This window comes from Papaver somniferum, unplaced genomic scaffold, assembly GCF_003573695.1.
Source record: "Papaver somniferum cultivar HN1 unplaced genomic scaffold, ASM357369v1 unplaced-scaffold_128, whole genome shotgun sequence".
Taxonomy (NCBI): domain Eukaryota; kingdom Viridiplantae; phylum Streptophyta; class Magnoliopsida; order Ranunculales; family Papaveraceae; genus Papaver; species Papaver somniferum.
In genome coordinates, this window is record NW_020621936.1 from 8,502,641 (window position 1) to 8,515,439 (window position 12,799).

The 12,799-nt window shown below is 34.5% G+C and overlaps 1 protein-coding gene across 1 annotated transcript; it reads right to left on the reverse strand.

The window, feature by feature from the left end:
- Positions 1 to 1,286: 1,286 nt before the first annotated feature.
- LOC113331874 (linamarin synthase 1-like) lies at positions 1,287 to 2,868 on the reverse strand. Its single transcript, XM_026578518.1, has 2 exons — positions 2,358 to 2,868; positions 1,287 to 2,233 (listed from the first exon to the last, which is right to left on the reverse strand). The coding sequence occupies exons 1-2, from the start codon at positions 2,866 to 2,868 to the stop codon at positions 1,287 to 1,289; spliced, it is 1,458 nt and encodes a 485-aa protein (XP_026434303.1).
- Between the last annotated feature and the right edge of the window lie 9,931 nt (positions 2,869 to 12,799).

Below are 12,799 nucleotides of genomic sequence, written 5' to 3' on the forward strand. Positions count from 1 at the left end.
ACCGGAAAATCCACAGACGAAATATAGGAGGAAGAAGAAGAAACCATCAGTACCACCAGCACCATCACTTTCATCACCATTTTTCACCACTTGAAGAACCTTCTTCACTGTCACCACCACCTTGTGGTGAGAAATCTCCTTCTTCCGTAGCTTCACCATCATCGGAAGAATCCACAGATGGAATAAAGGAGGAAGAAAAGGAAGCCGGTGGGTCATTACCTTGTTATGTAACATCTTTGATAACTAACGGTACCCCTTTCGGACGTTTCCCACGATATGGATCGCCCCCCATGAATTTATTTTTGCAGAGAGGTTTTGAAGGAGGAGCGTGCACATGCTAGTTCTCGTTTTTGATTTTTGTGTATTTGACATTGAGGTCACAGTACTAGAGTCGTTATGGTCTAAATTATTGACCATGACAACTTTCAATTATACCATGACGACTTCTAGTTATACCATGATGACATTTTGTAAATTTAGGAAAGAAAGGGTGCTTTTTAGTTTACTTACTTTCTGATTAGGGCCATATCTTCTTCCAATTCTTCACGATTTGATTTTTCCTTGATTCTCGATTATGATTTTCCTTTGAGTTTATCTACTATCTTAGGGTTTTCCACATCTTTCAGGCATTTCTTCGTATGATGCATTGTATTCATAGAAGAAGTTAATCGTCGATTAAAGTTTTCAAACTGACGGTTATGACGATGAATTGAGTTTTAAGAGAAAAAAATTGAGGAAGAAGGAATCGTTAAGTTTAGCGAGTTTAGAGAGAGCAATTTCTAATTTTTTGTTTTGGAATTGAAATAAACTGGGACTAATGGGTTAAGAGTTAATAGGATTTTAAGTTTAGAATTAATTGTATAATATTTCACTCTCATTTGACACCCTCTATAATTTTTATATTGCGAGTAGAATTGATACACCTCGTGGTTAATCCTTATAGCCACCGATTAAACGAGGATGTTTATATTTTGGTACCAGTAAATCATTTTTTTTTAAGTTTCTCGATAACTACACAAGTCCAGTGCTAAACAAAACTTGGATACCAAAGTACAAATCACAAGTAAACCTACCCAACACTTATAATAAACTAAAAAAAAAAACAAAAAAAAAACATTGTTACACTGAAGGCCAAGTAAGAGAAGATCATGAGAGAACTTTATTTTCTTGACCTTATCTTGACTTAAGTTTTTTGAACAATAGTTCATTAACATTATTTCTCAACCTCAATTTGACTTGAGTATTTTGAACAGAGTACATTGACTACTTTGACTCTAAATGAAGTTTCAAGTTAAGGGTATTGGGCCCAGCATGTCTTTGACCCATTTACCAAAATTATTGTAAGATGTTCCCCCCATTTTAGTAGCATGTTCAGCCTTAGCTTTCCATTTCATGGCATTTTCCTTCATCTTCTTCCCTTTCGCTCCTTCCATTAATTCCCGTAACAGTGCTTCAATTTCCTCTCTCTTTACATCGTTATCGATCTCCATTCCGGCTTCCCAAATTTCACACGCAAACCTACAATTAGTCTGTTGATCAGCGAAAAATGGCCAACAAATTATAGGTACACCGTTGTATAGACTCTCCAACATTGAATTCCAACCGCAGTGAGTTAAAAATCCTGCTATTGACGGATGAGATAGCACCTTATCTTGAGGGCACCAACTGGCTATATACCCTCTATCTTTAATCTCAGCGACGAGTTCCTCTGGTAGTCCTACCGAATCACCCATGACAACGTCGGGGCGGATTATCCATAGGAAGTTGAATCTACTATTGGCTAATCCCCAAGAAAATTCTTTCAGCTGCTCATCAGTCATAACAGTGATGCTCCCAAAATTTACATAAATAACTGAGTTTGGCTCTCTTTCACCCAACCATGATAAGCAGTTGGAGTCTTCTTTCCATAGGTTTGACCGCATTGACTTCAGTTGACCTTCAATAGGTATTTGTTCTTGTTTGATCAACATTGCAATGGGACCAATAGTGTAGATACTGCCAGGAAATATGGACGAGACCGCATCTAAAACTTCTTGTTCTAAGTTGTCGAACGTGTTAAAAATGATAGACGATTCGTTTAGACAGCTTTGAGCTTCTCCCCCCATGAAATTAAACATGATATCATCCTCAGGGTTACTCGTTCCAATGAAGCTTGGCAAGTCCCTAAACCTGATATTTTTCATGCCAGGTACCCAGTCGAGAACCTCATCAAGATTAACAAGGAAGTCTTCATCTGTAAATTTAAAAACAAAAACCGTGTAGCTATATATGGTTAGGAAATGTATAGCAAGCATAAATAACTCTAACCATGGCCAGAACCAATATCCCAGGCAAGTAATAAAATTTCCCAGGTTTACCTTTTGATACTGGCACCAGACCTCTGTTTATGACCTCGCGGAACTGTAGATAGCCTATAAAACTACAGGCCGACGCAGTCCAAAATCGAACAGCCAGAATACCAAGTTCTTTGGCAGCTTTGGTTGCGAAACTCATAACTCCATCAGCAATTATGCAAGTTACTGTAGGGGAAGAAGATGATGAATTAAGCTTATTCTTAACAAGATCTATGAAAGGACCAAAAAGATTCTTTCGAGTTGCAACGCACAAAGAAGGGACATCCTGGGTTGCATCACGGTCAGATGGTGGCAATCCATCGGGTATAGTTTCAAATTTGAAACCACGGTACGCATTGAGAGCTTCGAGACCACTCGCTCTTAATAACCGTTTATGGTTAAACTCGGTGTTAACTAAGGTGATATGGAAACCTCTAGAATGAAGTAATTTTCCTAGTTCCATGAATGGAGTAATATGGCCCTGTGATGGATATGGAACGAGAACAACATGAGGTTCCTCTAATAGAGTTGCCATTTTTCCTTTGATTGAAACAAGAGGCGTTGAAATGGTGTATATATATTGTTTGTCTCAAGGGTTGCACATTTGGGGTTGGATAAGTTGGTTGCGATATTATCTGTTATAATCGTTGACGGGTGCATTGGTGGTGATTTTATAAGTGAGCTAGCCTGCTACACCTCACATGTTGCATCATACGTACACGTGAACTTGTGAACTAACAGCACCACAATATGGACACCCGCATATGCTTACATGAGCTTAATGTCCTCTACACAATCAGTAAACACCAGATAACAAATCAATGACTATGAAATAGACTAAATAGACTATTAACTTCGACCTTCTCTATTTAACCAGGATGTTCTCGAGACCTCTCTTTTGTTTTTCCTACAATTTGTGTTTTTGGATTTATTTTGGGGAGCGGCTGTCTTCCTGGAACTGCAAGTCCATTAGTTTCTCTGCTTTACAATCATCTATTCTTTAGAGTAGCTCCAACGGATCCTCTGGGTCATTCCCATGCCATGTGGATGTGCAATGAAGACGTCCATTGCTGATTTGTAATTAAATTTTTAGATTAGGAGCTTCTCAAAAATAATCTCCAGCCATGTACTGGATTTAGAAATGTGGTTGTACAAGTGTGATGTCTTTATTAGAGGAGCAGTGTTTACATATTTTTAAATACCCAAAACTAGAAAACCGATTAAAAATATAATTTTCACCAGGCAAACATTTGATGACATGGATTGTTTAAATCCTCTAGGGACGTCGACTATTGCACGTATAATACGAAGTTTAGTTTGTGATTTGAAAATGAAGAAAAATCTTAATCTTAATGATTTGATAACCGTGAGGGATGAAATCAACTGTCAACAAACCAGTTTGGGAGAATGATCAAGATGTTTCTTGGAGCATCATATTCCTCACTTGTGGGATTAAGAACCTTGTTAGTCTCTTTTATTTGGTATCATGTAATTCAAAGAGTGCAAATCGTACATTGCACATTTGTTGTGTCAATATGCAATGTATAATGATGAAAACAGGAGGGTGCATTTATCTACCACCTCTTCTATGGAATTCTCTAAACCTCTTTAAATGAGCTACTCTAATAAATAAAATTTACGAGCTTTCCAAAGCCTCTCCTTCCTTCAGGAAAAACAATAAATCTTGATAAGTATGAAATCTGTGTAGTTTCTTTTATTTAATCGATGATTGCCTGAACTTCCAAGCCACTTTCGTCTTCGTCTAGTAATTGATTGTTAATTGACTTCTCTATCTATTCAATTCGTGTTCGTCTAATAATTGACCATTAATTGACTTCTATATTCATGTATCAATTTGCTTGTTTCTTCATTTGCGTTTTCTTTCCATAAATAGGGGTACTTTCTAGGGTTTAGGTTTTTTCTTCGTCTAATGTGTCTTGCCTTGCCTTGACATTTATTTATTTTTGACACGATCAGCACGGGACTTGAACCTGCAACCTATAGATTGGGAGTCCAACTCCTAGACAATTGGGCTAATGCCACTTGGTTTTGATGTTTCTAGTATAGCTTTGTATCTAGTTTCTTATTTTAATATTTGATTTATCCATCTTTCTTCGATTCAATGAATTGCTAACTTTTTCATTAGGGAGTCTCTCGTATTTCACTCTGTAAGTTAACCCTCGTCCATCAGTTATTATACCATCTTTGGAAGTATTGAACGTAACTGCACAAGAAGAATAGGGATTTCTAGTTCTTCATTTAGCGTACTGTCTTGTTATTTTCTTCTTCGCTTCTTCTTCATCCTCTGGAGTTGGTACTATTAGGAATCAAATGGGAAACAAATCACTGAATGATCGGAAGTTATCCATGCATATGTTTATGTTCAATAAGGCATAAATAATTGATCAATTAGTATTGTAGCAGAAATTTCCAACGGAGACATAATGTCAACTGGGGCTGCTGAAACAACTGCAAAACGTATTTGGAAAAATGTGAGTATTCCTTCTTCAATTATCCTGATAAGAACATTATATCATTAATTTTGAAAAGGAAGCTGATAAGAATTTTATCACGAAGAAGAAATAATCATCTCTCAGTGGTTATCTTGTTTCGATACATCATTGGGATCCAATGGTTGATGTAAAATAAGTTAGATTGAAAACAAATTGTAAAGAGTTTGAGCTTTGGAATCTGTTAGAGCACTGCTCGGTCGAACTCGCAAGCATTTCTATCTCAAGATTGTTTGTCAATGTTAGTGACAAAAACTATAAGTCTTGATTTCTAGTTTACTTATAGATGTCTCGAACTAGGACATAGATTGTGTAGTTGAGCATTAGACTTCACGGCATTCATCAATTATAGACGAAGAACTATTAAGGAGCTTGTGGAACTTCATCAACAACAGGTATGTTGAGACTGAAACTCATCTATCACTTGGAAAGTTTATTTCTACTTTATCTCCTATATTGAGACATAAGTCGTGTTACGATATAGTTTTCTATTATACATATTTGAGATTTCGAGTTGAGTTTAAATCGCTTACATATTTCTCGAAATATGTGTTGGTAAGATTTCGCTTCAACCAAGTTCACCTTATATTCTTGACGAGAGTCAAAAGATGATCATGTGAAAATCTCCAAGTAACATCTTACATGGTTTGTGTGATACAATCATTTGGTGTAGACTTGGAATGTTTCGTTGTGATTATTTCAATAACTTGAAAATTGCTTTGATGCTAATAGTGCGTGAAAACGGCTATTGTCATCCTCTAAGAAAGTTTCAATGATTGAAATAGATTTTAGAATACTGAACCATCATTGGATTATGAACATAGTGTGCATTCTTGCATATATGTGATCCATGACCGGAACTAAAGTATGCATACCCGTATGCGTACTTGTAGTTGTGAAATTCCGTGTACCAAGTACACGTACCGGCACACATACTTGCGTAAGGTATAGGTCCAAGAATTTCTGTTGGGTTTTGGAAGTGTACTTAAGTATGCGTACCCGTTCGCATACTGGCGAACCCAAACTTAGAACGAATACTTAAGTATGTGTACCCGTTTGCATACTTGAGTGGTTAAAGTTCTAGAATCGGTTATGACATGAACTAATACATTTGTATATTAAGGAATGCATTCTTTGCAAACCTTGGCTATAATGTTCATGAATTGATTCGAGTGAATCAAAAAGATTTTTCTTCAATTGTGTTCTTATATACTTCTATGAGAATATAGCAATTGAACAACTCTTTAACTAGTTTCATTTGAGTCATTCGAACTAGTTATGGTTAAGATGAATAAGGTTGATATGAGAGTGTTCATATAGCTAACCTCGGTTAACTACGGTTGAGCTAACATGGTGTACACGTTTAGGTATGGTTACTCAAACCTAAATGAAGGTACATTTCATTTGTGTATAACAAGCTAAGTTCGATCTAACGGTTGAAAGATATTAGCTTGAATCTAATCAGGTTTTCATCTAACGGTGAATATTGAATGTTTTGTTACCAAGATAACTTAGATTGCAAACCCTGATTTTAAAACTATATAAAGGAGAACTCTAGTAACTGGGAAACCTAATCCCCACACCTCATGTGTGATACTAGTTGCATAAGCTAGAGTCGATCTCCTTTAACCTTAGGTTTTTCACGAAACCCTGTAGGTTAACGACTTGAAGACTTCATTGGGATTGTGAAGCGAGACCCAACTATTTTCTCTGTAGTTGCGTGTTCTGATCTTGCCTTGTTCTATCATATTGAGTACTATCTTCTCTAATATTTGATCGAGATTGATCTCCGATAAGTAAGATAAAAAGTAGTCACAAACATCTTCGTCTCATCGTTTGTGATTCCACAATATCTTATTTCGCTACCCTACGATTAAGATTATTATGAGGTGATTGATAATACTAGGATGTTCTTCGGGAATATAAGTCTGGTTTATCAATTGGTTCATGTGCACCTTGATTTATCAAAAGACGGAACAAAACTCATAGGTATTTTTGTGGGAGACAGATTTATCTATTCCAATAGACTTTTTTGTGTGAGACAGATTTGTTTATCAAGTCTTCGACTTTGGGTCGTAGCAACTCTTGGTTGTGGGTGAGATCAACTAAGGGAATCAAGTGCGCAGAATCCTGCTGGGATCAGAGACGTAAAGACTGCAACTGTACCTTGGATCAGTGTGAGATTGATTAGGGTTCAACTACAGTGCAGTCCGAAGTTCATTGGTCGTAGGCTAGTGTCTGTAGCGTCTTAATACAGTGTGGTGTTCAAAGTTGGACTAGGTCCCGGGGTTTTTCTGCATTTGCGATTTTCCTCGTTAACAAAATTCAGGTGTCTGTGTTATTTCTTTTCCGCATTATATTTTGTTATATAATTGAAATATCACAGGTTGCGCGTTAAATCGATCAATTGGTAAATCCAACCTTTGGTTGTTGATTGAAATTGATTGATCCTTGAATATTGGTCTTTGGTACCGTTCAAGTTACTTCTCTTATATTCAATTGGGCTCGCAAATTTCTATTAGCTGATTGCGGATTGAATTGAGAGATAGAGATATAAAACTCTTTGATATACTTTTCTCTAGATTGAGTCTGACTGTCTAGTTGATTATCTTGAAAGTATATTGGAGTTTGTCTATTCAGATTGCCAAACAAAATATTGGGTGTGGTAGTTAGACCCCCGCTTTTTCAGAATCAACTACAATAACTCCAAACTAGAAGATTTGCTGAAAAAATGGGTAGTTTTGTGGGAAGTACTTGTGATGTTAATCCTCCTAATAGAATAACTACAACTCACAAGAGCATGGACGAGCCAGGGTTATTCAGTGCTGGGGTGAAACAAAAACTTTTTAATATTCACAAAAAAAATCACTGAGGCTCAATATTTCCATATTACCCAACATATTTGCACCCACAAGGTGTAAAAAGTTTCCTATACCCAAGCATATTCTTACTCAAATCCAAGATCTTGTAGGGTCTACGCCACAAGAGAATTATTGTTACATCTAATATTACCATTGACACTCCATGGCATAAAGGTATCACAATTGAAAGGATCAACGAAGATGAGGTTAAAATTGTTTTCTATTACATTTATCAGTCATTCAAGATGTTCCTAAAATGCTATGTGGTGAATCATAACTGAAGATAGTGTACTAATACGCTAACTGGGGATCTCAATAAACTCCACGGATTCTACAATGCTCGTTCTCCTCTTGGGCCTTTTAATGCCGATAGAGGAGTATCCCTTCCAATTGCATCTGCTGGAGTTAGTTCGTCTAATACTGTTGTTATCACTACTGAGCATCAAGTGTAAAAAAAAAGGCAGTGGTAATTTTAAAATGGATAGATGTTAGATGAACTAGAGTTGGAAAACATCATAGAATGGAAGAATTATAAGGTTTTCCAGCGGGGGTGATTTGAGGCACCCATGAGACATTAGATACCCTGAAAGCACATGTTTGCAATATTGGAACTGATGAATTGGTTCTTTTTTATCTCTTTCTTTTATCTACCTTTGTTTCCTTCATTTGTCTGATTTAAGGTATATTATGTGGCTTTCTCTTCTTCTTTTTATTTCTTTTACTTACAATGTCATTATCTACTTGTGTTGTTTTTTATATTGGTAGACTTTGGCCTTTGTTTATCTTTTGAATTTTTTATTTTTGTTTAGGGAATTGTTATTTCTTGAAAATACGATGGTACCGAGTACATCACCAAATCTTTTGCAATAATCTATATCAGAAAAACCTTGTATAATCTTTTCGATCTTACAACGACTAAAGATTACTTCAACAAGGCTATTTTGGATATAATCTATCTATCCAATTAAGGAAAAAATTATGAAATCAATCCAAGATATTTGATTAACGTAAAAATGTATTTACTTTAATTATAAAGCTAAGAAAGAAATACGGAAGTAAAGTAAATAACACAGACACATAAATTGTTAACTAGGAAAACTGTCGGGCAGAATACTCAGGACCTACACAGATTGATTGCCACAACTACGTGTTAGTTGAGACCAAATAAACTGCCCCTAGTTACTTAGTTTTCTCAGTATCCATGTGCCAACAACCAATATGGCCAATGTACGTGAATCCCGTAACAAAATGCACTGCCAAGTGTGGATTTACCCTTGTAAAGACTTTCCTAACCCAATTCCTTTATGACGTCTTACAAACAACATTGATTCAAACTATTTTCTAATCACTCAAATCCAATTATAAAGACCAAATATATTAAATGATTATATTAGAGTCAAGGATCTTTCATATAGATCTATGATACCGGGATAACAAAATATGATATATCCAAAACTCCTTTATCATGATCAACCAAGATAATGATTATAGAAATAATCAATCTTGATTCCACAAATTAAGTTTCCAAGCAAACAACTTTCAATCTTCACAATCTATACGTTTATCAAAGATAAAAACTTGTTTGTTAATATCCATGCGCTTACAACCAACCTGTCCAACGCGCTTGAATAACCTAAAGAAAGAATCTACTGCCAAGTGTGGATTTACCCTTGTAAAGACTTCTGCAACCTAACTCCTATAGGATGTCTTACAAATAGCAAAGAATCAAACCATTCGCTTACCACTGAAATCCAATTACAAATACCAAAGATGTTAAATAATTATATCAGAGTCAAAGATCTTTGTCTAGATTTAAGATACCGAGATAACAAGATATGATATATCTGAAACTCCTTTATCAAGATCAACCAACATAATGATTATCTAAATAATCAATCTTGATTCCACAAGTTAAGTTTATAAGCAAACAACTTGTCGATCTTTACAAGTTTTACGTTTATCAAAGATAAATACCTTGTTTGTCCCAAATAATCAAGTCAAGCAGATAATCACATCAAGATCAGAAATAAAAAAGGAATTAAAGTCTTCAATCTAAAAAATATTCAATAGCAACAACATGCACTTGATTCTACTAATTATACTTCTCATATAATGGAGTCTGTTAATGTTGAAAAATCAATAGTTCTATCCCACATATCTCGAATCACTTGGATCTGCAATGGTCAAATCTTCAAAGTATTGAGTGGCCTTATATCAAAGAGAATGACCATATAATAACCAAGAACTTATCAAGAAGATAGTTCAATAACAAGTAATAATCAAACCAAACTAAATAACAATCTAGTTTGCCAATGGTACTTCTAGTGCTCTTGATCCTAAAAGAAGACTTAATGTATAAGCGTTTTCATCCAGGAGTAAATCGAACTTACTCGATACTAGTTGAATAAATAAACAATCTCAACGCAAGTGATATAATGGGATGAGTTTGTAAGATTACAAGCTCCATTATTTATAGTGTTATGGCCAAGGCTTGTTTGGAAACCAAGAAACCTGTTTTTGAAATTTTCCAAGATATTTTCATTAATATCAATCCCCAAACATATTCTTTATATTCTTTCGATATTACCAAAACACAAAACTATAATAAAATCTTAGAATATATTTGCAAATGATATATGAGAAACATTAGTATGATAACTAATGTTAACTAGTGAAAACCCAAGTACTTTGTTAAATTAGGAAACTAGCTATGTGCAAACTTCTTACAAAAAGAAAGCACATCAAAATCTATTCTAAAACTTGGATTCAAAAACGTTTCTCCAAATACTAATTAGGATCTTATCCTTGAGTATTTTAGGAATAAATATTAACAATAGTCTATTTGAGTTTAAATACGTGTTCAATATTTCCTGACATGGAAATTTCATATTCATAATTTCCCATCTTTTGAAATCTTAAAGATATAAAATTAAGATATAGATTTCCAAAATACAATGGATCCTGAAATGGGACCGATCATGGGAACTAAATTCTAGTAAAAAAAACTTAAAATATGCCAAAAAACGAGTTTCCTTAACACCAGTTCAAAGTCCGGATTCATCATTAAATATATTTATCTAGTTGAATATTAATCTATGACATGGGTCATATTAGTGTTGTATCGAAATAAAAAAAGTAGACTAAACTGTACTATGTAACTCAACGTAATCAGTTGTAGAAACAACCAATATATATTCTTCCCTCAACACTTAGATCGAATGAGTGATCAAGCCATCTTAATAACTACATCCATGCAAACAAACTTCGTATGTTACATTTTCAATAAATACGACTGTAAGAACCTGATTGAAATGAAACAAGTCAATTCAATAGCTACTAAATTTAATCTTAAGGATAATGTCTTCATTTTTATTTAATAGTCTTCAGATCTTTAATGAGTAACTAGATATTTCCTCAATATTTCTATATTATAAATCGAACGAAGTTAACTTCAGTAACCAATTCAAGCGATTGAGTTTTGAAACTGAACGTGACAACTAGACTTGACATCCTAGCTTGGTGGGTTCTACCGAGAGGTGCTCTAACAATCTTCCCTAATGTCAATTGGAAAATTCTTTACATATGGAAATACATGAATTGGCAGAGATTACAATAACATTCACAATTCTTAAGTCTTCTTCATGTGCTTGATCCAAGATTTAAGAGCTTGTTCACCTGCATGTATCAAAAGAAATGCTTCTGTTGAATCTTCCAATAACAGTTATTGTTATTCATCCTAAAGGTAAGCTAGGATTTTTTACATTTTTTTTTTGAATGCAACTGTTATTCCAGTAATACAATACTGAATGGATGATAATACCATTCATAACATGATTTGGTTCCCCTCTTAGTCAACGCTTTTATCTCTTTTCTGTTAGACATGACTCGAAAGTACATGTAGTTCTTTCACCCTCCGACAATGCAACTGGTGACTTACATGTCATTATAAATAAGTTACAACCAGCTGATCGAAACCACCCCATATATTTCTCCCCACATTTTATCAAAAAAAGAAGACAAAGGTCCTAAAAAATACACTAGGGTATTTTGAAAGAATAATCAAGTTCTAAGAACTCGACACAACCTACAAGAGAAAAATACAAACCAAATGTATAATATACCATCAAAACTCATCCTTAAAGAAATTAACCAGGTTAATGATTCTCTAAATTTGATAAGGCTAACTATCATGAAAGAAATTAACTTAGTTAATTCTAATTTGATAAGATTAGAATTAACTTAGTTACCTATCAGGAAAGAAATTAACTAAAGTAATTCTTTCCTAGATCCGATAAGCCTACTATGATGAAGGATTAATCTAGTTACTTATCAGGTAAGCATACCATCAAAAATAGTTATTGCCTCAATTTTCACAACCACACTCCCCAGAAAGATATGTGACTAAGCATAAGTTCAGAAAGAACTCTCCCCATGTGATTGTCATTTTTCCATTAAATGAGTAAAAACTTTTTCCATTAAGATTCTGAAACTTAAATAACAACACTCTAACGCAGGGAGAGTAAAAGTTAACCTTTACTCATTTTCTCAAAATGACAACATTCTGAGAACTAAATAACAGTCTATCATTGACTCATTTTCTCAAAATGAGAAACAACAGTCTAACACAAAGAGAGTAAAAGTTAACCTTATTTAGGACCATCTCTATGGATTCCCCCAAGTTCCTTTTTATCTTGATATTTAAAATTGTAGTTCCACCGCCACCTGACCACCACCCAAATCCATGAATAGAAGAAGAAAAATGAAATTCTAAAATCAATTACAAACGAATTGTTCAAATGCACATTTATGTTTATAAGGTAATATTATTAAAAAAAATCAATCTTTCTCATGCAAGAGAAATATCAAAGAAAAATTGACCTATTCTGGAATCTCAGGAATGGCCATAAACTGTTTTTAAATGTTACAAACATAAATAAAAGACCAGGTGTATTTTGACTTGAGTGAAAACTGAATTGAATCCTAAATAATTGTATTATACAAATACTCTACTTCGGGACATAGTAGCTCCATCCCAAACCAGTTGAACCTTTAGATCAAATGTGAGGAATCAAATATTAAATCAGCATTATGATCT

Coding starts and splice junctions, on each gene's coding strand:
- LOC113331874 (XM_026578518.1), bottom strand. CDS start 2,868: ATGGCAACTCTATTAGAGGAACCTCATGTTGTTCTCGTTCCATATCCA. Junction 2,234..2,357: donor TCTGGTGCCAGTATCAAAAG/GTAAACCTGGGA, acceptor TTAAATTTACAG/ATGAAGACTTCCTTGTTAAT.